General features: G+C 40.3%; 2 protein-coding genes across 2 annotated transcripts; one reads left to right on the forward strand and one right to left on the reverse strand.

The window, feature by feature from the left end:
* Positions 1-969: 969 nt before the first annotated feature.
* Positions 970-4733, reverse strand: LOC118311442 (phospholipid hydroperoxide glutathione peroxidase-like). The gene is made up of 7 exons (XM_035635323.2): positions 4585-4733; positions 3254-3348; positions 2951-3095; positions 2478-2629; positions 1996-2020; positions 1824-1883; positions 970-1463 (listed from the first exon to the last, which is right to left on the reverse strand). Exons 1-7 carry the CDS (start codon positions 4657-4659, stop codon positions 1431-1433), a joined length of 585 nt encoding a protein of 194 aa, XP_035491216.1. The 5' UTR covers positions 4660-4733; the 3' UTR covers positions 970-1430.
* Positions 4734-21700: 16967 nt separating this feature from the next.
* LOC118310992 (C2 calcium-dependent domain-containing protein 4C-like) lies at positions 21701-24540 on the forward strand. Its single transcript, XM_035634447.2, has 3 exons — positions 21701-21976; positions 22516-23291; positions 23420-24540. Exons 2-3 carry the CDS (start codon positions 22545-22547, stop codon positions 23969-23971), a joined length of 1299 nt encoding a protein of 432 aa, XP_035490340.1. The 5' UTR covers positions 21701-21976; positions 22516-22544; the 3' UTR covers positions 23972-24540.
* Positions 24541-25256: the final 716 nt, after the last annotated feature.

Below are 25256 nucleotides of genomic sequence, written 5' to 3' on the forward strand. Positions count from 1 at the left end.
GTTATAACCCGAATAGAAGTGACCACCACATCACACAAAATAGCACCCCATTATTAAATAAGTCAAAGCCTACGTGATGAAAATGTAACCCCCCCCCAATTTTTTTTAATTTTTTTTTACCACTGATTTAACCCATAGGGGACAAGTGGAAATAAAAAGTTATGTCAAAATTGTTTTTGTGGTAAAATGTGTTAATTTGCCTGCTGGGAATTGCTGCAAAATGTAGCAGTATCAAAAAGGTCAAACTGGTTTGGGCGAACCTTGGTCTAGTCCTAAGGAAGAGAAATGGCTCATGATGTTGAATATATTTTTTAAACCCTCTTCACAGTATACTTTGGGTAATATTGTGTTTAAATTGAAGACGGTTGTCAGTTTTGAATAAATGTTCACGTGAATCCTTTGAAACTGTCACAGCAGGAGAAATTCAAATACTGCTGCACAGGGAGGAGTGTCCTTGTGCCCAGGATGAGCTCTAACATGTCATGTATTGATTTTTACAGATCAGTCCTATTGATACTTGTAATAATACTCTAAACAAGATTTCACATCATTGATACTAGGGAATCAGTCCACCCAACCCCATGACAAGGCTTCATTTTATGGTTTCCTTCGTTTCCTGTTCAATTGGTAGGCACATCTGTGTGAAAATATCAAATTAAATGTCATATATGTTTCTCAAAGACATATATATATATATAGGGCTAACTCATCCATTAAAACTAAAAAAATTGAATTAAGTAGGATTGCTTGGGGTAATATTGAAACTTGAGCTGCATCAAAAATATTGAAATACTAGTGTTCCATGACTCATGGCTAAGGAGGGACATCACTGTAAAACACTATTAACTTAACTATAATCTTAACGTAGTTAAAAATTTGCACTATAAAACTATTATCAGTGTAAAATATCTAACCTAAAAGGCCATCACAATAAACAATATAACATTTCAATAAGTTTTGACTACAGTAACCATTGCCACAATATTTATTTTCCCAATTTCAACAGATTGCCAAGTCATGGTACAATAATGGGCCCTTTCATTAGTTAAGTGCAAAGAATATTATCAGTAGCATTTCAGAAATCTGTGGAAGTTATGGCATCCTTTATGTCCTTAAAACATAAAACTGACTCATGCACAAACATTATGTTGATGGTAGAAGAAGGAATGGCTGTTTTGAAGTTGAAGTGTAGTGTAGAGTAAAGTAAGTAATGTGGAGTGTCTCTACTGTGGACAACTAGTGATTGTCCTCTGAAATGGTCTTGTCGGGTTTGGTGAGCGGGGGTTCTGGAGGTTAGCTGCACGCTTGGGATCATCAGGCCTGCCCTCCCCAAGGTTGGGTTTACAGACAGGCCGTCACTGGTCCAGACACCCACACACACACAAATACCCTGGAAGTCCATGGAAGAGGTCAGGGGTCACACAGCCATATTAAAGGTACGTGGGCAGGTCCTTCTCCACCGACTGCAAAGAGAGTCAAATTGAACTTTTACAATGACAGAAATTGTTAATCTTGGCATCTTTGAGGCACAATTAACAGAGATGATTTCTTCATTATAAATGGCTTACATATTTGATCAATGGATATTTAATTATTAGTTAATTTATCCTTTATAATCCTCCTTCTCCTTTAGTTTTCATTTTTTTACATATAAAACAAACAATTGACAAAACTAAGGCAACAAATTTCCCGGATAGTTATGTAAGTTAACTGAATCAAAATAGCAGGAAACTACTATATGCATAGATTATATAACATTCAACGAAAGGCACTGCATTTCACGCATGTACAAAAATATTATTAAAACAGTGAATGCAACTTACACTGGGATCATCCATTGGGCCATACCGCTTCACCACTTGTCCTTCTTTATCTATAAGAAACTGTTGATGGAATAAAACACGAATGAGTAAGAACATTTTCAAAATTAAGCTACAATTTACCAAGGATGCTTCTTTGGAATATGGGATAGTTTCATATGTATTAGCGAATTACCTTGGTGAAGTTCCATTTGATGTTACTGTGGAGAGAGAGGAAGAGGAAAAAAGTGAGTACAACACAACCTGCAGCTATTTACACCAAGAAGCTCAGAGTGTGTAGTCCACTGCAACACACACATTCATGTGTGTTGCAATGCATTTCGCAATAAACCTAAACCTGTTTCGGGTTGAATTAGCAAAACTTTTTTTCTCTCATGCTACTAAATTGTGTTTTGAATTAGGTCAGAAAATTAAAAAAATAAAAAAGGAGAAATTATTAAGTTCAGTTAGATATCCAGAGTTAAATTCCTGTTCCACCAAAGGCGGTTAAAATAAGGGGTATGCACCGAATGTTCGGCCACCGAAATTGTTTGGCCAAAAATAGCAAAAAATTCACTTTCGGTGTTCGTTCGTGTACGGTGTTCGGTGTTCAGTATACTTTCGGCCAAGCATTTCATCAATTAATCAAACTTGTTGAGTAAACAGAAAGTAACTCACTTGCCAAACGACCCCTTGCCTTTGGGCTGTGACTTCATCCACTTCCACAGAGGGTGAGCATTGTCTCCATTCACCTCAATCTTACTGAAGAGATCAAACTCTGCATTGAAACCTTTGGCAAACTCTTTAATCTCTGCATCAGTGCCTGGCTCCTGTAAGTATTAAGGAAATTGGTCAATTTGTCATTTAAGTTTTGCAACTGAACTTAAAGATTCACGTGGTGTACAACTATCAAAGAGTGTATCTAAAATATTATAGATTTAACGGAATTAAGTAGAAATGATTTATCATTTAAATGAGCCTGATCCTTCCAAATCACATCATTCAAAAACCCAAGAAACGGTTTGAGATGAAAAGTCAGTGGTTTTAACCGGTCAAGGGTCATCATGTGTTCTATTAATTGCAACACTGGCTAGTCATACAGCACAATACAGAATAGAAAATAACAGTTGTCATTGGGTCGTGCTTGTTACCTGTCCTCCAAACTGGTTGCAGGGGAAGCCCATGATTCGTAAACCTTCTGCAGCATAGGAGGCGTGCATTCTCGCTAGCTGAGTGTAGTTCACGGTGGTCTTTCCTCATTTGGAGGCTACGTTTACAATGATGCAAACGGACCCTCTGTCAGGGGGAGAGGGAAAAAAACACAGAACAGACATTAAAAAACTGAGAAGACAAGTGTGCAAACTACTATTGTCATATTTGTATTGAAGTCTATGATAGGGGGACTAGGTAGACCCCTCCCACACACACACACACACATACATACATATGTTTACCTGTATTTCTCAAGAGACACCTCATTGCCATCAATATCCTTTGCAGAGAACTCGTAGATGGACTTGGCGCTCTGCCAGTCTCCCACCTGCGCACACTGCATAGGGGTGGAGAATGAACATTGCGGGTGAGTGTGTGAGAGAGAGATTGAGTAAGACGCCTCAAAACAAAAAAGGAGTTTGTCAGTGTCGTGGAATTGTGTCTATCCTCCCCTGAGAAACTGTTAAGACAAGTCTTCTCAGGCACCAAGCAAGATCAACGGGTCTGTGGCAAGCCACAACAATCATTACCCTAAACACACTACAGAGACCGGGAACAGGCAGATTGTCTTGGGGCGCCATACACCGACCACCTTGATGATCCGTGTAAACGAGCCAGAAATCTCTTTGATATATATTGAGCTCTTCTAATAAATACTTCTGCTTGAGACATCCACGGTTTCTGTCTCACTGAATCAGCATCCACGCCGTCAATCATTCCTTTTCAGTCAGGGTTTACGTTTACGCATGTAAGCTCATACACAAGATGAATCACACAGACTGCACTTTGGCCCATTTGTGTCATAATTCATGTCCCCACCCTTCACTTCACTTACACAACAAGATTGATGACTGTTCGTTTATCTTTTTGACGCAGGATCTTGAAGTTACGGCATATTCGAGCCAGGCGATTAAAAAGTTAACCGGCCTGCATTTATCGTATATTTGAAATTTGTTGCGCAAATATTGTATATATATTTTCTTTTAATGTGTGCCGTGTGAAACGTGCTGCTGCTACACCAGAATTTCCCAGCTTGGGATGAATAAAGTATTTATTTATCTATCTATCTATTTACAACAATGAATAATAAGAGGAGGAAGTAAAAAGGATTAGGCAATGAAGAGGTATTTCCCTGGTCTGACACGAGGTTACAACGCCTAGATGTTGGAGTTCACGGACACGCGTTATCTGCAGCTTTAACGACAGCCTTATCCTAACGTTAGCATCCCAGTACGGCCTGTCAACAACAGCTCTGTCACCAACAGCTGTCATAACAGAAAATACGACACGCCTGTGTTGAATATGCGAGCCTCGGCAGGTGAGTTCAGTCAGAGGGGCAGACAGTAAACCAGACTCTGTCCGTGGACAATTCAATAACCGTCAAATGCTGACACAAGCCTCCGGGTTTCGGGACCCGTCGGACCCATTTGTCCGTTGCACCGCATTTAAAAATAGTCCGTAATCGGCCCCTCGCGTGACGCGTCGATCGTGGAGACAGCAGCGCGCACACTAGTGTTTAGTCCACAGCAGATAAACACAGGATCACGTGTGTTGTGCTGCCCTGTGTACTCACCATGCTTCTCAGTAGTCCTCTGTTCACCACTAGACCTAACAGCACTGTGCGTCTCAACAGCCGTGCGGCGGCCATATTAACGGACACCCGCTGTCACGTGACTTGAAGCCCTGCCCACTTATCAGGAACACCGACCTGATTGCGCAACGTTCTCCTTCCGTCTCCGGTTTTCACAACTCTCTTAACGGAACAGTACTTTGTACTATGCTAGGTTTCAGTTTTAGAGATACGAATTTTACTTTTCTATTCTGTAACTATTTTAATTTCCAGTTTATTTTTTTTTACTTTTTAACATTTAGTTATCACTGCATTATTTTTTTGAATTTAAGTAGTAAGCATATCATCATAGACAAACTGTCATCTTATAAAGTTGTTGAGTTAGAAAAAGGATAAACTAAGATGACAGACAGACAGAAAAATACATTTTATATAATAAAAAATAAATTGAATATTGAATATGTTATTATTCTAACATGGCCAAAAGTAAGAAGAGCTTTTTTTGCTGATCAGTCTGAACCCAAGGCAGATTCTTTAAGCAAATCTCCCTGTGGCTAAAACACTGAATCAGCATCACAAATGGACAAAGTGAAATAAACTATCACTCTGCTAATAAAAGGCCTTTTCCATTGACAGACTTCCTTTGTTTTTATAGCATTACAGTGGGGCGAGTTGTGCTCACTCATTCACTCACTAGGGAGAAACCATGTGGCAATATGACATCTGAATATAAAGTAACATTATGTATTTCAACCCTTGCCAAGATCACTCTTGTGGGTCAGGTTCAAGGCTCAGCTTTATTGTCATTTTACAATACAGGATTATCTAATCAATCAAATATTTACGATTGCAATAGAATAAAATAAAGAAAACTATCACTACATGTAAAGAGCCATGCTGAAAAGGAGAGAAAATAAACTAAGTTATATTTATAGAGACAACATGTACAATATGTGTAATATTACTACTGTGCAGTTTATTTCAGGATATAAGGTGCCATACACACTTCAGATTTAAGTGGAATTGAAGGTGTTGCAATGGTTGGGGTATGGAGGAGCAAAAAAAGACAAACATAACAGAATAGTAAGTGCATATCTGGTTCATATTATACAAATACTGTTCACACAAATGTTCCTATAAGAACAACATTTTTTATCCCATGTACAGGAAGTCAAGGGTCTAGGGATTGTGTAGGAATTATAACCTGATGTTACACAATCTCCAAAATGGTACTGAATGAGGAAATTAGCTATCGAAGCTGTAGTTTCACAGTTATTCCAACAGAAGGCACTATCTACCCGTAGTAAAGATTGCTGTGTTTCGTCAAAAATTCCTTCTAAAATGTTTCTGCAGAATTCATTGCCTTCATATCTTTGGATGCAACATGCATGAAACTTATGTTAAGAAAGGATGATGGCATTTGGAAAACAGAAAGTGATGATGTGATTGAGTTTACAGGAAGATTGTGTAGCAGTTTTAGTGTCAAGCCAATTAGTTTACTGTTACATCTGTAAGCTACTGCCTAAATATATAAATCCTGACCGGGATTAGCTGATTCCTGCTTCTTGTATGGCTCATATTTATCAGGTGATCGTAAAGACGTGAAACCAGTGTGAAATTTTGGACATGCTTTCCTCTTATGCACAAGCTGATTAAAAACCATACAATCTCCTTTCTTATTACTGTACTTAGGTGAAGGACTTATTCTTTTTCACATCCTTATCCCCTGATATTGCTTTGAAATAAACTCCTCCAGTCTGACATCAGACTGCATGGGCCACAATTCAAGCCCCCGTCAAACAGCATTTTGCTTCTTTAATTGAATGTATTCCCTGTAGAAAATGGAGACTGGAGGCTGGGACACAACACACAAACAAATCACTCCAAAGTGTAAAACCATTTGAGCGTTAGATAGAGTGAGAAGGTGATGCTTCATTTATTGGTTGGGATTTTTACTTTGTAATAATTGGTGCATTCTGAGTTAAGGCAAGGCTAGTATACCTTTAAGCAAAAATGGGTATCCACACACTGCCATATTTCTCTTTAAATTTACTGTTCACTATTAATTATCGTTTGTGTAATGGTTGTGTGGTTACTGCTGAGTCTACTACTGGGGGATTATAAAGATGAAACGAAGATACACATTTCTATCCACACTCTTTTTTTATCTTTTTCCAAATTTATGATAAGATAAGACAAGAAGAGATAAGATATTCCTTTATCCGGATCCAGATTACCTTCATGAAAACCATTGTAACATTTTATTTTATTAATTGCTAGTCAAACAAACAACAAGTTTGCTTTGAGCAACCAACAGCAATCTGTTTTTTAAAGGATGAGATGAGATTTACCTGGATTGGTTCAATACAATTTTACCTGACATTGAACCCCATCATCACTGAGATTTATTAAAAGTGATTTGGCCAAACATGCCATATACTGCTGTGCAGTATCACAAGGGCAAACAACTGCCTGGGATAATTAAAGGGATGCTGCATGCAAACCCGCTGTTAGTGGTGGCAGCGGGTTGTCTGCCCTCTGACACACACACACACAAACACACACACACACAAACACACACACACACACACACACACACACACACACACACACACACACACACACACACACACATGCATGCTGACATGCACAGTATGTGTGTTTGGGTAATGTGGAGGTCATGTCTTCTGAGGAAGAGGCTTTTCATGGCAAAACACAGAATGTGCCACAGGTTCCCATCTGAAACCTACAGGTTAATGTCTCTGATTAAACACCTCATGTACAGCCAATTAAAAATCAAACTGAAGACATCAATATGATATATGTGTGGTGGAACAGGGGTATAGGTACAGTACTGCCATTGGTTGCTGCCTGGTTTGTACTGTCATGAGTGTATGTGTATAGAAATAATACAGTGGAAATATTTTTATACTTAGCTGTACTAAAATTTAATATTTTCTAAGTACTTCACTGTACAGAACAACTCTTGACTTCCCCTAATTGAGAATATCTATTTATTTATGCATCATGTGAGGCTGGACAAATGTTAAAATGTCACACAAACACACACACATAGAGTGAGAGAGAGAGAGAGAGAGAGAGAGAAAGAGAGAGAGAGAGAGAGAGAGAGAGAGAGAGAGACAGAGATGTAGCTTTAATTAGGATGATGAGGATAATAAGGTCACAAGATGACATTTCAAACTGCTGCCTGACACACGTATGTCATCCTAACAACAGGCTCAATGTCGCTTGAAAACGTAATGAAACAAATGGTTGACTTGTTTATTTACTTTAGCAAACCTCACTGGCTGCAATTAAATTACAGGTAACTGTTCCAATCTGATGTAGGACTGGGGAGCATGCTAACAGCTGCTAGAGGCCAAATACTCCTAATAACACTACCTCATGCAGGTATGCGTAACATATTTGAACATATGTTTATGACACAAACATGAGAAGACAAAAGAAAAGACGCCCTAATTTAAAAAAAACAAACAGACAGCAACGGAAGAATTTCTGGATGACAGTATTTGCATTCGACATGGTTACCTCTGTTCTATATTACTGATTAAAAAAACCTGCAGATATATCACGTAATGAATCTTTGTGATCTTTTCCAAACAGCACCAAGCAGCTTTATCGTTGTAATTATTTTTTTTTCATCACAGAGATATGCTGGGTCATACACCAGAGAGCCAGTTAACCCTGCCTAGATGAAAATTTATTTGTGGGAAAGTTGGCAATAATGAATAGGAAGAGACAGAAAACACAGAAAAAACAAACAATTTTCATATTTAAAAAAGAACAGTTGCCTAGAAACAACCTCTTCTAAACCTGACTCCTCTAACCACTACCCCACCCCCCACAACGCACACATACACAGCTATGCGCACCGTAGGAGATAAGATCAGATGCTTCAAGAAAAGTTAGGGGGATTTCTCACTGTTCCTAAGCAACAAGTTTGATGTTTTGTTTTTTTTGCCTTTGCAAAATCTGGGTCGGCTGCGCTGGAGATTAATAGTTGGGAAACAGAACTTACGCTGACCACAAAACTTGTGTTCACATACTCATAAGTTTCCTTTATAAAGCACATGCATAACCTGGGAAGGAAAGGTAGGTGTTAAACAGAGTAGTGAGGAGTTTTTTTTATTTTTAATGTTCTGATATTTTCTGGTATGTACTGTATTTACTCTTGAGTTGTTGAAAGTGATGTAGAACCAGTGCAACAATTACGAAACCAGGCTAAATGCTCAACAAATTAAATAATCATTTGTTAACACTCTTTAAATGTTATGTTACATGTGCACTGATATCAATAAAAGATGGTGTAAATGAGTCTATACGTGCTTGCTCTCATCTGCACCTTGAGAGGCATATGGATCATGCTGAAAAGGAGCACTGATCTGAACACCTACACCTACACGAAGGCACATTCTTGCATATTTTAAAATATGTAACAAAAGGAGTGTAATGAAAACAGATGGCAGCCTATATTTGCATTGGCAGCGAATCTTTTACATTTAACCCTCACACTCTGGGAGGCTTGGTTGGCAAGGCAACAGATGCTGCAGTGTGTTTCCAATGACTGCATCTCAATGGTCCAGATCAGCAGCCTTATCCCTCCATCTTCCTTGGGAGAACACAAGTAAGACCAGGCAGGCATGTCATGTGTGGAAAGCTTCAGTGTTATCCTGACAGGCAAATGGCACCTTCATCACTACATCCTACACCTGTTCCTCTCAAATCCATTCTGACGATCAATTTATCCTGAGCCGTAAATAACTCAAATACTTGTTTGGAATTTGTCAGAAACACCACCTTCCAAGTGTCATGTTCTTGCACTTCAGTATATTTCCAAACCTGTTGTCCCCTTGTTTTTGAAAAAAAAACAACTAAAAGAATTAGTGCGAGGTTCTTCTGCGCAAGAAATGTTTCATAGGGCAGTTATACTGTATATCATAGGTGATTTGAATTGTTCAACCAAAGGAAATAATACTTCTTTATGGGGAAATTCTCCTTCTTCTTAAGAGATATATATATATATATATATATATATATATATATATATATATATATATATATATATATACATATATCTCTTAAGAAGAAGGAGAATTTTTTACAAATATATTTGTAACCATTTTTTAAATATATTGGACTGTCAGAAAAATGCATTGCTATGAAGTGAAGAACATGACTCTTTTATCAGGATATGATAAATGTGTTTCATCTGCAAGGTTTTTGGAGATACATGTTTTTTTAGGGTGGTGACCAGTGTTGGGGAGTAACAAAATACATGTAATAAAATCACATATTTGGAATACAAAATTATTACACAAATTGATGCACGACATTTTAAAGCTATTTGGCAAGATGGAGAAAATTAGACTCTCAGCAATGCTATTGATGTACTTGTTGAGTGTGTAGGATTTAGAGGCATCTGGCGGAGAAGCTGCATGTTGCAAACAACTGAATACCCCTCACCTAATCTCCAAGCCCAGCACGTGGATGAACCCTGTTAAAAAAAATCTGTCAGTTCAGTATAGTGTTGCTTAATGGTCATAATGAAAAAAGTAACACATTTTCAAATGTTCACATTGAACAGCTAATCTGATATGACTAACAACATGCAGCCCATAAAACCTTTTGGCAAATGCGAGGACAGCCTTGATACAAAATATGTATCTCGCCTTATTGGTAGATCAGGCGACAGGCTGCAGCAGAAAAACTGTCTCTGCTACAGCTTATTAAGGAAAACAGACTTCAAGAAACAGACGCTGCATCTATTTCCTGAAAGTCAATGACGACCAGGGTTTGGAACGTGTTTGTGGTTCAAAAAGGGAACATGAGTCACGTCAGATAAACAATGGAGGAAGTGCCTCAGTTGGAAATGTACATTTCCAACTGAGGCCTGTTGTTTAAGACTATTAAGGCATGTGATGTGCTGTCGCAGCACGGCACCGCTGCTCTAGATGTGCTTTCAAAAGGGGCATGAGTGTGGCAGCAATCTCACAAAGGAGAGAGTAACAGACGTGCGTTCACCTGCTGCCTCACAGCGAGACCGACCACTGCAGCTGCCTTTAAACTTTCCTTTCCATTTATTATTTTTCACCTCTTCTTCTTACCACTTACATTTTTTTTCCTCATCATCAGTCAGTCATCATCATATGGTCATGACGACGGTCACGATAATGTTGAAAAATTACTTCATGCATTTCTTACCATGCTTCGATGATATTGGTGGAAATGATCTCAGCAATCGCTATCTCTGATGATCTTCTCTGCATTCTTCCAAGACATTTTGAGATATTTCTGCAGGCAGAGTTTTTGTTTGGATCTTGAAGCACCTTTGTATGTTGCCAATGCTTGTTTACTTCTGAAACATCACCAACCCTGGCCTGGTCTCATTGCTTCTCCTTCCATTGGGTGTCAAGGTCTCCTTTTGAATTGTGACCAATCTGAGCTACAAACTGTGTCTACCTCTGTGTCTGTTCTGTCCAAGAGATACTTTCCCTTTTCAGCACCTCTCCCGTAGCTCATTTAGTGTCTCATCTGTCAGTAACAGTAATTTCATTTTGGGCTGACAGTCACACAACACAGCAACACTACTGCAAGATCAGGATCCAATCATTCTTGTGTTTTAGATCAAGCATTTTTGATCACATTTCGAGGGCTTTGATGCATTATAGTAATGACAGATAAATAGATCCACGGATATTTTTCATTAGTTATATTTTTGGAAAATGTACACAATACAGGGCAATATTAAATAAAACATTAGTGGCTGTTGCCTCAGATATCCAGGCCTGATGATACGTAAGTCTACAGGAATTAACTGAGCAAATATCAAAAAACCCTTAAGGGCCTTTAAGCACACAGCATCGCATGACTTTCAGAATTTTGTGGCTTAAAGATCCTCAAGCAAGCTCCTTTAGGCAGAAAAGATTTCTCTCCTCTGATGGGAAGACAGTAAAAAGCTAGACACTTGACATGATCAAACAGAACTGTATGATTCTACCGTGTATTGTAATGCAGTTGTTGACTGCATAATTACGAAGATAGATAATTACAAAATCAATTTGCAGTGAATTGACAAAATTATACATGTTTTTGTAATTAAATCTTGAAAAGCGTTTGCTCTTAGCATCTTTTGCTGAGTGTCAAATTAAACTGGAGACTGAATGGGCAGCATTAATGTAACACTTATCGAGTCTTAACTCTCTAATCCCACAGACATTCATTATAATGACACACCAAACAAAAATGATGAAGATTTGTTCCCTCATGAAGGCTGGTCTTTGAAGCCTTGGCTATAAGGGAAAACAATTCAAAACATTCTTACTAATGCAAATGAAAAGTTATGTACATTTTTCTACAAATAAGTCCTTTGATTTTTCAACCCAAAAAGTTGCTTGCTACCATTCTGCAAAGCAGCTCCTGTCTGCAGTGACACAGAGGAGTGTCAGTGGTAGTAGTAGGAGTAAACAGGAGGAGTGAGAGGTCCTGTTTTCAGTGTAGAATCTTTGTTTTTTTTGACCATTCTACAACACAGCGTCTGATTGGTCAAGTGGATCTGAAATGGACGGCTAGAACAACGGAATAAAAATGATCATCATGGTCATTCAATGTTAAATTCATCATCATGGACATGTTGTACAAAGTCTCAGAGAAAACACTGAAGTTCCAGGCCGCAATTCAAATTTTCTGAAAGGGCCACGATCGCACAGAAGCCCTGCCTGGAACGGCGCAGGTGTGAGCTTCCTCTCAAAATAAAAAACGTAAGTTGCTGGCATGAACTGATCACATGTTATGGGGACTTTTATAACATGACGCATTTTCTGTTGCATACGACAAGTTCGGGCTCAGAGGGCCTCATTCTAAACCCCAACCTTCATGAGCTGAAGTCGCCCTTTGCAGGCAAAGTATTAATTCGTGGCTTAACTGTGCGCTCCTTTTTTTCAGTATGTCCCATCTGTTAACATGGAGAGGGCAATGTTTATGGCATGTACTTCAGCCAGCCACCAGGGTGCAATCAAGATGTTTTGGCTTCACTTTTGGGGATTTACGATTACTTCAAACATAATAATTAAAAACCCAACAATGGCTTTCTAATGACATCCAAGTCAACTGGCTCCTATCACCAGATAACTGGAGGCTGATACTGTAAGTCTCTGACTGTAGTTTGTGGGAGTGTTAACAATATAAATAAACACAAGCTCTGTGGTGTTAAATGTTATTGTCTCACCACCTTAGGTCCTCCTCCATATCACACAGCACATTACTTGGTTGCCATTGTGAGCAAAGTCTATAGAAATATAAAGAAATATAATTGGCAGAGACAACAGGGATACTGAACTTTTATAAGAAAGGCAATAAACAGGAAAGTAGCTGGGCCACGCTGGTCGTACTGACCAAGTGTGTGGGCTTGTCGTAAGCCACAGACAACAGTTTCTGCAGCAGGGATTCTTGTACAACTAAAAACAAGTTTAATGTGAATGAGTCAGTTCATAAAGGCAGAGAGCCAGAAATACAATCCAACAATCAAAGCCAGTTGGTTAACTGGATAAAACAAGAGTGAACCTCGGGCGGGCATTCACTCCGCGGGGAGAGCTCTGGGACCCGAGGCTTCAAATGCAACATGCAGTTTGTCTTATTCCTACTAGACCAGTGCAGCACCACCAGCCAACTCATCAATACTACTGGACGATTAACAATAGGCTAAATATGCAAATTGGGATTTTTTTTTACAGTTGTTTTCTGCTTTGGACAGTAGCCAGGCTTCATGGCACTGAGTTAGTCACGATGCCAACGCTGCTAGTTAACGCTAGGAGCCAGAAAAACGAAGCTTCAATGAACATACTTTTGTCTTCTCCTCCGTTCGCTCCAAAGTGGTGTTGACAACTTCCTCGGGAGCGCTGAGGGGAAAGTACTGGCATCTTGCTACTGCAGGGTCTTTTGACAGTGACCAAACAATAATCCCACCTGGAACCACTAGTGTCACGATAGTTGTCTGTTGCCCCTTTGATGCAAACTCATGTCTCGGTGAACGCGGTTGCTTGAGTGTTATAGAGAGAGCAAACAGTACGTGTACTTCTCCTGCAGGGAAACACTGTACCATTTATTTCACATTTATTTTAAAGTTTTAACTACGCATCACTGTGAAGATGAAGATTTACATGTAGAAACACTGGATGAACTAATGCGTTGTGTTGTGTGGGGTCAAACCCGCGGCTCCCAGCTTGTTTGGCTTGAGCCCTAAAAATAAAAGCCAGGTGTGGCCCCTTGTCACATAATGCAGTGCCTACTTATGGTTGCTAAGCTACAACTGAACAATCACTGTTCAGGGAAGGAGTTTCAATGAATTGTCAGTCAGGAAGTGCCCCCGCTGTATTGCAAATTAAACTAACTTCCTATGTTTTACAGTATTACACCATAAAGATATATAGAGTCCCTGACAGCAGCTTTGAATCTGCCAATAAACTAACATTTTCCGAACACAAGCAGAGCAGCACAGTGTTGATTTGTCTTTCATTCAGGTGTTCTTCACCGTACGGTGTCCGGTTGGGGTATATGGTAAAGATAATTTAAAATGTTTGGTCATTGTTCCCTTTCTTTTTGTTGTTGATTATCATCGGATCCACTATGACACACGTTGGGTGGAAATTTGCTACATGTGTATGAATGGGAAAAGAAAAAAAATGGATTGAAATATGAATCACCTGCGATCAAGACTCCTATATGAATAACAACTTGTCATTATAATGTCACCTTAACCAAACAATAGCAATGACTATTTTCTCCAACCGCCAATTAGGGATTTTATGAGTCCCCGGCAGCAGTACCGTATGTCACCAGCCTTGCTCTTACCTTTTCCTTTTCACTTGTTCTGTACCATTATACAATAATTACCAGCCATCATTCACTTTTACATGGTGAATCAGGACAATGAGTCACCTTCAAGTCGCCTTTACAAAATGCCACTGAAAAGATTATTTAGGATTAAGTGAGAAACTTAACTTTCTTTTTTTCCCCTATTGGCTGATTACTCCACACCCAGCATTTCCATTTTCTCCCTTGGGCTTTGTGTTGACACTGAGCAAATGATTCTGAGACAGCAGGATGTTTTTTTTTTCTGCTGCAGAGAGAGAATTAAAAAGGAGCTTTAAAAAACAACAACAACAACAAAGAAACTGTGCAAACCAGCAGACAAGCTGCTGTTCAGAGGCAGTGCAGAGGTGTCAAAATGAAGTTACATCCTACAGCACCACAGCAGTGTTTATACTTGTCCTGAAAAAAAACTCTGTGTTATGACTCCCAGTCTTACATGTCATCTTCTACCTTAAGAGACAGACAAGTCCAACTTTGTCTGTTTGTTGATTGCAGGAGATGATATGACTCCGGGAGGAATGGAAACAGCTGACATTGTTGAACAAAGTCAATAAGTATTGACATCTGTTGATTGTGGAGCCAATCAAGCTTCCCTTGTCCCCGAGCCAATCAGCGACTGTCGTGATTCGATTGACTTGTATTGGTGACGAACCAATGTGTTGTGTTTATCCACTTGTCAAATATATACAGTGCAGCATTTGGTCGTCCCTTCTTTTTTTCCTCTCTCTGTCTATTAGAGAGACACTGTTCATTGCCAGCATATTGTGTAAGGATTCATCATGCTGCCGTTGTTGACAGATTTGACTGTCACAACGCACAAATGCACACACACATTTAACTGTCAAAATGCCAAGCAGTCACAAGGGATGGAGTGGAGAGAACACACACACACACACACACACACACACACACACACACACACACACACACACACACACACTTATAAATGCAGGGGGAGGGTGATCCAAAGCAGCCAAGTAACAGAAGGACTTCATCTTGTCTGTCAAATAAAAGTTCTCGATGAAAAGTAACAAATATCAAATGTAAATCATTTTTGACATTTAAAAAGTCACAGAGGAGGACAATGAGCAAGAATATAGTTACTCTTTCACAAGACACAGCGCAAAGTGGGAGAATTCAAGACTGCAGAAATTAGATCCACACTGTGATGAATTGTTTACACCAAGACTTCTATACTAAGCTACTTCACTTTGCCCTGCGTTTAGATGTGTTGCTGCCTACAGTTCTTCTTCTTACCTAAATGCCTGCAATGATGAAGGCCAAGCTCCAGGCTTTTAAAAGATAAAAACTATGGATTTAACCTGCAAAGTGCATCTCTTTCTCTCGGCTGTAGGCCACATTATTTGACTATATACCACATTATTATTTTATAGACTAATAAAAAAAACTACCAATATCTATACTTTATATACTCTATATCTGCAAGTAGCAGCTCAAACATATAAAATACAACAAATCTGTTTGCATACTACATTTGCCATTTGCCGCTTAATTTTATACCAGAAAGTTTTTTTTTTCAATATATGAAGAGAACAAATAATTTGAGGAGGTTAGAAAAGGGATATAAATGATGTAGGTTAGTTCTGACATTATGGTTAAGGTCCTCATAGTTTGTTTAGTCCCCTTATCTGGAAAATTCATAGCAATTTTTTTGCCTTTTAAATATTTTTAACCTTTTTAGGTGATGTTCTTCTGCTTGTCATGCAGATTTGGGATTTATTTCAAATGTTCATATTTCCTTGCATACATTCACCTACATTTCCGTTTAATTGAGCTGATTGAAGGTCTCCATCCATGCCATGTAATTGTACTGAAGATTTTAGAATCTTTGTTCCTTCATCCTCTCTTGTGTGTGTATCCTCACTTGACCCAGGATTCGATCATTTGCACTTGTGGCAGCTGTTCTTTTTGTTTTTCATCAGCAATTTCATCAAAGTTAGGGGAATAAGCTGTTGCTGGAAGCTGTGCACTCCGATGATTTGAATGATTTTAAACGTTAGATGCTTCTGTGTTCATTGCTGCAGAGAGAACATCTGCTTTATGTGCAAACTCTGCTTAAGTGACACATTAAATCAAGTGACTTATTCCTTTTCTGAGATTTCTGTTTTTGTCTCCCTCTCCTCCAGGCTATTTCTCCCAACTGTTTTACAGATGGTGCAGGTCCACTCTTCACTTTGTACATACTTCATCTTGTACTGTCTTCACCCCCTCGCCATCTGTCTCCTCTCTTTTTTCTCTCCATGTTTTTCATGTTTACTTGTTCTATGTACACTCATGGCTTCTGGTCTGTTGGTTTGTATGTGTGATAATCCTCAAAAAAATTCAACATCATAACTCTGAAGATCAAGGCCGAGCTTCACAGAAACCGTTCTCTTAAGCGGTGTGCGTGCGCGAGTGCGCACGTGTGTGTGTGTGCGTGCGCTTGGTGTTTGTTAACCATGGAACACGGCGGCCCCTAACCAGATGGGTCGGTTGTCTCAGAGCAATAAAGAGGATATCAGAATAGCAGCAGGATGAGCCTTATGCCAACCAACTAACAGTTTTACGGCAGTATACTCTCTGCTCACTTACAAATAGGTCCACATGTGCAGCACAAACTACTGTAAGATGAGATTTAATGACATTAAATTGACATTACTTCTGTGAAGTGCGGAGTGCGAAGTGCATATGGAATGTTGTAACGCAGCGATGGGAAGTGTTTGAACTGTTCCTTCTGTATTGGCATGACTCAACTCACTGCCTTCCTCTCATCACAGCATCAGTTGGGGCCGTGACTCACTCTGCTCTTATTATATAGAATATATTCTACATATTACGGCACGTTTTTTAATGTAGTCCAGCATTGCAACGTTTCTAGATCCCACCTAATCAAGGAGGGAAATATAGTAGATTTAGTATGATAACAAAAAAAGGACCAGTACAAACTATACTATAAAGCTAGGAACAACAACATCACCCCATGATTTAAGGTTGTTGAATTCACAAAGGAAAGATTAATCAATGCAGCAGAGACAGCGATATCATGTTATTGATTTGTATTTCCTGCATTCCTCTGCCTTGGCAAAACCTGATTCTTACATTAAAGCCTATACCCTCATTGCCTCAGGACTGCCAATAGCCTGGTCTGAGATTCACGTGAGCCATGCTCGTAGAGGCTAATACAACGAGAAGGAGCAGACTACAGAGGTATGGTGAGCTCCATACCCACACTCTTTCTAACTCCACAACCCAACCAACGAGTGGCGTCACCTGAGGATAATTATCAGATTTGACGCAGCTTCAGGAGCCACGACAGATTCAATACAGTGTCAAATTGTATTTTCACTTTTAAAAATTACGTCCACTAGTGATCCGGGATTAAAACCAAAAACAAGGAAAACTGGACTTGTACAAACTCGTAAAACCCTTTGTGAATTTTCGTTGGGTCAATCAGTTGCTCTGGGACAAGCAACGTTTGCAAAGTGCATTTAATTGAATTTGATTTAATACAATTCTGAAAATGAAATCTTCTATACAGGATAATAGTGATGTTATGGCAATAATCCGTGTTACATTTCATTTGATATACAATACTTTGAGTTTTGAGTGTTTCTCAGAACAGACTTCGACCCCCAAGTAATGACTTCTGAAATCAGTAGGTTATTTTGTTCTCATTAAACTCTGTTATGTGGGATAATCTTTGTGCTTCTGAAGCCCTTGTAATGATAGCCAGAGAACATCCAGTGTGAATACACTCTAAAGAATGCAATGCAGCCGGAATGAGTGGGCGGACTTGAACACTTATCTGTCAATTGTGCCCTGTGTACTCTTTTAAGGCACATTTGTTCTTGTATAACATATATAATGAAGAAAAAAAAAACAGCTGCTTGACTTGACATGCAGTGTATTCCACAAAATTGATTCTTAGTTTTTATATTTATGACAGTAATGTCAGAGGATGACAGGTATAACAGGTATGGAAGTCATTCTAGGTGCGCATATTGAAATGTATGTCTAAATGTCCCTTTTAGATACCACAGCCACGGTGCTGCTTATTGAGGCAATGCATGTTCTTGGATGAGGACAGATGTAATACCACATTGAACATTGGGGACAGGGATTTTCATTTACAGATCATGTTTAAAGGAAATGTTTCTATAAACGTGTTGAATGTTACTGGACCATTTATTCAAGAAGGAACTCATTAATGTCCTTTGGTTTTAAGTGGGAGGAAAAATTACTTCAACCAGCCCCTACAGTCTCATGACAGGTACTTTGACTTCTCTGGATCAATTCATTCAATTAGGGACATTTCAAGTCAGAGGGGTGAGGGGTTGCATGATCAATAGAAACAGCAGGGAACCATGAACATCATGTTATAACCTGCAACTGTGGATTCAACGGTCTATCAAGTAGTTGTTGAGATATTCCAATCAAGAGCAAAGTAATGGACGGTGGCCAAAAATAATCTCATATGTAGATCAGTGACACCTTCAAAATAAAACGGACAAGCTCAGACAACAAGGAGATTTAGAACAGCGGAGGAAGGAGACACATATTCAGTCGAAATCGACCTCACTTTTCCCACTGTGGAACATGACTGGTGAGTATTTGGATCAGCTGATGATCAGTGCAATGCGGTGACGTGCTGACGTTGTTATAAGTGCCAATATTCTGTCCCGGAAGCCAGCCTACAGCAGAGAGTTAATTGGAGCAAGACCTGGTTTTGTTGATCCTGTAGGTGGGGTTGTAGAGGTTGTGGAGAGACTCAGATAAGTGTAGAAGGCCTCATTATAAACAGGACCACACCAGCCTTGGTCCAATTAAACCTGACAGAGTCACATTACCTGCCTTCATGTATGTGTGCAACTGCATATATATATATATATATATATATATATATATATATATATATATATATATATATATATATATATATATATACATATATACACACACACACACACACACACACACACACACACACGTGTTCATACAGTACATGTGCTGGCTTCATTCTTTTGATGTTTGTGTTATCATTATGTAATCATTATTTCAGCTCGATAAATAGGAACAAGCTGTTTTACACATGTACACTGTGAGAACTAAAGTGAAGTAATAAAAATCAACAGTGACTGGCATTCATCTCTAACTAACATACTCCAGGATCTTTCAGTCTCCCCAAGGCACTTGACTGCACAAATTAATGGTAACACTACTGACAGTATTGTGTTTTCTACAGGGTTTACAGTAAAAACTATAAAATGAATACCAATCTAACCTAAATGTAGCTGAGACTGGAAAAAAAATACACCTGAGGCTGAGCAAAGCTGCTTCCCTGAAGAGTTGAGGATGTCAAACTGAGTCAAATGTGGCCCCATGCAGAGGACATGCTCTTTCAATTTAGAAACCACAGTCTTTTCCTCTTAGCCTTTTTTCCCCATCCCTCTGGTTCAGGGGCCAAAGAGGTTAGCATTTCTCTGTGGCAACAGTAAATTGTTGACTGGTCAAATGTCGGAAGCTCGACCAGCGAATGAATCACTCCCCCGATTTACCACCTAATGGTTCATCTCTAATCTGTAATTGACTATAATCTTTTTGCAGCAAAGAAGAGGAGGAATGGAACTCATTTGCATAAGGTCTTTGTGGAGACACCAATGACAGCACATGGAGCTGAGACACATGAGTAGTCACACACACCTGCATTTGAGCCACTCAAGCTCATTTAGGTTGGCTGTGGTGCGTCAGTGAATTTGTATTTTCAGGGTTCTCCAATAACGTACATATTTTGGACAACATTTTGTATATCAAATAGAAAGAGACATTTCATAGATCATGAGACAAGTGGAGTGTTTGCAATGAAGACAGTCCATTTTATGCAGCAGCATCTTCCTCAGCATAAATGTTTGCGTTTGAGATTGTTTTTCAGAGCTAAGAACCTAATCACACGCTGCTAATCTCTCAACCGATATTTCGACGGATATTTTACTCCTTCTTCAGCCCCCAGCCACAGTGGAGCTGCTCTTTGACCTTCACATTGACCTGCAGTTGTACTGGGCGGGTGCTGGAAGATGAAAAGCGTAAAGGCATAAAACAGAGCAACGTTTGTGTGGTTTGTGTGGAGCGGAAGGAAAATAGATAAAAGGAGCGGTAATGTAAGATGCTGTTGTTGTTTTTCCCCCCCAAGAATAGGTTACTGCATAAAACTGCGACTGGGTGATTGTACGCATTTGTGGAGAGCATGTGTGCACCAGGCCAAACAAGACGCAGCCAGGCTCTTTGTACCAATGTTATGTGAAGATAACATATACTGTGCAATAAAAATAAACAAGCAGAGTATTTCTGCTTTTTCTTACTGGAACTTTAAAATGCAAATACAGTATGTGAGATTAATGAATTATTATTATTATTATTATTATTATTATTATTATTATTATTATATAGATGCTGAGAAAAAACAACAACAACAAACACATCAAATTCAAATACTAGTAATGTTCAGCAAAGTGCGGTGGGCTGTAAACTTGGATTATTTATGCCATGGATGGGTTCATGTTTCCAACTGGTCCTGTAAAAATGACCGTGTATTTGTTGGCCATTTTGAGAAGCCTGCAGAACACTGACTGGTCCAAACGACTCCTACGAGATGGCTGCTCATACCATTACAGATCCACCTCCATGCTTAACACCTGGCAAAACACACTGAGGGTTGATTACATTATTTTCGAAAAAAAATGGGCCAGATAGAAAACAAATATGATTCATGATCTGTCCATAGTACTTCTTCCGAGTTTTTTTCGTCCTTACACTTTACGTCATGGGTCTTTATGAGGACAGTACAGCACAGAAATAAATGGAGAGAATGATTTTTAGGAAAGTGTCATGGATATATTTCACTGTGCTTTACCACATTATGTAATTTAACACTTTTTTTTGGATCTTAAGGAATTTCATGTGTCTTTATTTTGTCCCTCCTTCCTAATAATGACTAAGTGATTTCAGATACTGAATGTGAAGACATTCCAAATCATCATCACTGTGCCAACAGGAAGTCCAATTAGGTGTCTGTCCATATATGCATTAAAGGGAGAGAAGTGGCAACAGTACACAAGAGAGCAGATCTCACGTGAACGCCAAATGAAATCACAGAGACGCTCTCTTTGGAAATCAATGAGGCGTGAGATATGAAACCCACATCATTCGAGGCGCTCCGTGGGCGATGGAACAACAGCCTTTAAATGAGATTCCCCTGCCCGGCACAGGGAATAGTTTTGTGATAAATGTCAGGGGAAGGTTTCACAACCTTCTCATTGGCTCACAAGTCAGAGACCCCGTCATATAAAGGGAGTGCGCTCGACGTAGGAGCCTTTTCCCGCTGGCAAGTGTTTGGGATCACAACTCACCTGCCTTTTACGCACGGGCTGTTTGGAGAGGCAGCAGAGGAGCGCACGGCGGCGATCTTCTTTTTTTTTTCTTTCTCGAGGGAAACGAGTTGTTCGGCCAACAGGTGGGTATATTTGATGTTGGATGTGCATCGCAAAGCTGGTGAATGTGGCTTTTGTTGGAGGGAAAAACTTAATTGGACTCGTCAGACTCATTTATTTCAAAAAGATTTCACCCAGAAATTGAGATTCCAACTAGTTAAAGGGATTTTCATTAGAGAGATAAAGTTTGATTTGTGAAAGAAGAAAAATAATTTGAACGTAAAAGACAGGAATTATAGGGTTGTTTTAATCTAACTAGGTTCGCACAATCATTTTATTCATCAAATTTAAGTATATTGAAGCAGCATAGACGCCTTTAATGTCAGAATTGTGAAAGAAATGCACGTGACTTCTGGCTGCAATTGGATGTTTACCCTCAGTTTATTTACCTAATTAAATTGATTTAAGAGGACATTTTTTGCCACTGAGGCAAAGGCACATTAGGACCAAGGTTTATGTCTTAAGGGGATAATATAATTAATCTTAACAGATAGATGCTTTTGGCTGTTTGTTACCATTGGATGTGATGTCTCTTTATCATGCATCACTTCTCTGTACACAGAAAATCTGAGCTGAGGCATCTGAGTGGGAATGTGGCTACTGGAGAAGCTCCGCAGCTCTGTGGAGAGTGGGACTCATTCCCGAACCCCGCAGACGGCAGAGGCCATTCCAGTCTCTGTTTATGCCAATGTCCTCACCCCGGAAAAGATCCCTGATTTCTTCATCCCACCTAAACTTATCTGTTGTCCACCAGAAGAGACCCTTCCCACCGAACATCAGCTCTGCTCCTCCCTGAGACCCTCCTCCTCCGATCATGCCATCTGCAGCCAGAGCCCCAGAGCTCGGAGCAGCAAGAACCCCTGCAGCCCTCGCTGCTTTTCCCGCCTGGGGGGAGATGCACGCAACCTTCAGAAGTCAGCCAACCGTCACATCATCCAAATAGAGAGTGCTGACGAGCCAGGAGCCGGCTCTGGGGACAGCATCAGTGCTGAACACAACACAAATGCAGACCCCCAGTCACAGACTGCGATGTCTCTGCCGTACGTCCCCAAGGCCCAGACCTCCTATGGCTTCTCCACCCTGGTGGAGTCCCCTCACACCCGACGCAAGGAGAGCCTGTTCCACAGTGACCCCGGCAGCCCGCTCACCTCCCCGAACTCACAGAGGCGCTCCCAGGGGGGGGCCTTACTGGCCCCTGCTGACCCCAACCCCTACCGCTATTTTAGTGGTGGAGAGAGTGACACCTGCTCCTCAGCAGAGTCGTCCCCTTTTACCTCCCCTCTCCTTTCCCGCTCTGCCTCTCTCTTACGCTCCATCTCCAAGGAGACACAAGCTAAGGTGAGAATTAAGCATGTGGATCAGCGAGTTACAAGTTATCAGTTAAAACCGTTTTACCAAAGGCGTTTTCCTTGTTTGATCAACACAAGGCTTCTTTCCATATTTTTAATTTGTATCTCTCCCTCTAGGTGTCTCGTGCCAAGCGCTCCCTGGTGCGCCACAGTTCTCTCTCCACCGACGACTGCAGCTCAGCAGACAACAGCCCCAACATGCAGCGTCGCCGCAGGCGCTGCCCTCCCTCTCCTGCCTTTCGCGGATGTAGAAGCAGTGGCTCGAAGGGCGCTGCGTCGCACCTCCTGCAGCGCGAGCACACTGTCAACCTCCACAAGGGGGGGACTCTGAGACTGAGCACTCACTACGACCCAGAGGCGTCTCGGCTGAGGGTGCGTGTGCTCGCAGCCGAGGCCCTTTATGACATGCACACAGATGTCAAAAGCATCAACTGCTGCGTCGCACTCTACCTGAACCCTGGCAAGCAGCAGAAACAGAGGAGCACCATCATCAAGAACAGCAGAAATCCAGTGTTTAACGAGGACTTTTTTTTTGACGCACTGCCCCAGGCTAAAGTAAAGAGCCTGGCCATGAAGATAAAGGTAGTGAACAAAGGAACGAGTCTGAAGAGAGATGTGCTTCTGGGTGAAAGGGAGGTGCTGCTCAGTGAGCTGCTGGAAGCCCTCTAGGGAGCTCCTGACAAGACTTAGGTGAAAACAAGCAGCTCGGCACCTTGAGGGCCCTTTCCTCTCTGGCTACCTTGTCATCCCTCTTCACAGGTCTGATAAAAACTGGACAGGCAAAGGCACACTGACGACAAGGGAGTTCAATCTTGCACACTGTGTTCTGTACATCAATTGACACAAAAAAGAGGGCTCTGTAGAATTAAGTCAGGAGTCAGTCCAAGTCAAACAAACCACCATTATTTACATGTTTACCTGTACATTAGCAACGTGAACAATGGATCCATGTTTGTGTATTTCTCTTTAAGTATTGACTTACAAAAGGTGTTGCCTTCTCTGGTGAGCATTGTGATATTGGCTGTAATGCAATGATGATCCTGTATCAGCTGGGGCTGTGTTTTTGTAATAATGCAGTGAAATTGCATGTGAGTGTTTGCACACTCCTGTGGAAATTAATAAAGCCTCCGTGGACTTGGCAGAATTTATATCTGGGAATTCAATTTTAATTGATTGTGGATGTGACTGCCGTTATGTGATATGCTTTTGAACTCATGAATAAAAACACTAAACTCACACTATTGTTTAGTTTTTTTCACCCTGAAGCATTGTCTCTAATAATTCCTTGGGATCAAGAGCAAGCCCTGGGAAATGCTCATAAACCCTCCATTGCTCGCTTCCAGCTATCCATTATTTTTTTTGCAAACAAGTGTGAGGCAGTGTCCTCTGAGACAGGCACAGGCAGGGTGTTATTTGTGAGGCTTTTAATCCTGGTTTTCCGCACGCAATATTGTCTGTGTGTGCATTCAAACTCCCTGTTTAATTTAGAAAAACACGCTTCCTGTTCAGGCGGCCCTCAAGTGATTTTCGAATAGTTATTAAGAATGGTAGGAGGTACAATCACGGCTATGTCGTACTCCTGAATTAAAAGTTGGTAGGCCTTCTCTCGCCTGCTTTACAATTATTCGGTGCAGTGGGGTTTCAGTATAAATATTGATTTGTGTCTTCAATACTTGGTTGATAAATGTATCTTTGTGCTGCGGGAATCGTAGGTACATGTACAAGAATTACAAAATTTGCCTGTAGTCGACCCTAGTACATTTTTCAGGCACACAGGCATGGTCTCACTAACCCAGGGCAATATCCAAGTGAAGGTCGTGTGCCTCCTCTACTGGTGAAACGCCAGAAGGACACTTCAGCAAATCCTAAAAATTAGTCATGCTTAAGAAAAAACTTTTTTTTCTGGCTAATTGGCTTAATTGAGTGTTTTTCTCTGGGTATCTTCAGTTAGTTC

Source organism: Scophthalmus maximus, chromosome 5, assembly GCF_022379125.1.
Source record: "Scophthalmus maximus strain ysfricsl-2021 chromosome 5, ASM2237912v1, whole genome shotgun sequence".
Taxonomy (NCBI): domain Eukaryota; kingdom Metazoa; phylum Chordata; class Actinopteri; order Pleuronectiformes; family Scophthalmidae; genus Scophthalmus; species Scophthalmus maximus.

Coding starts and splice junctions, on each gene's coding strand:
- LOC118310992 (XM_035634447.2), top strand. CDS start 22,545: ATGTGGCTACTGGAGAAGCTCCGCAGCTCTGTGGAGAGTGGGACTCAT. Junction 23,292..23,419: donor CCAAGGAGACACAAGCTAAG/GTGAGAATTAAG, acceptor CTCTCCCTCTAG/GTGTCTCGTGCCAAGCGCTC.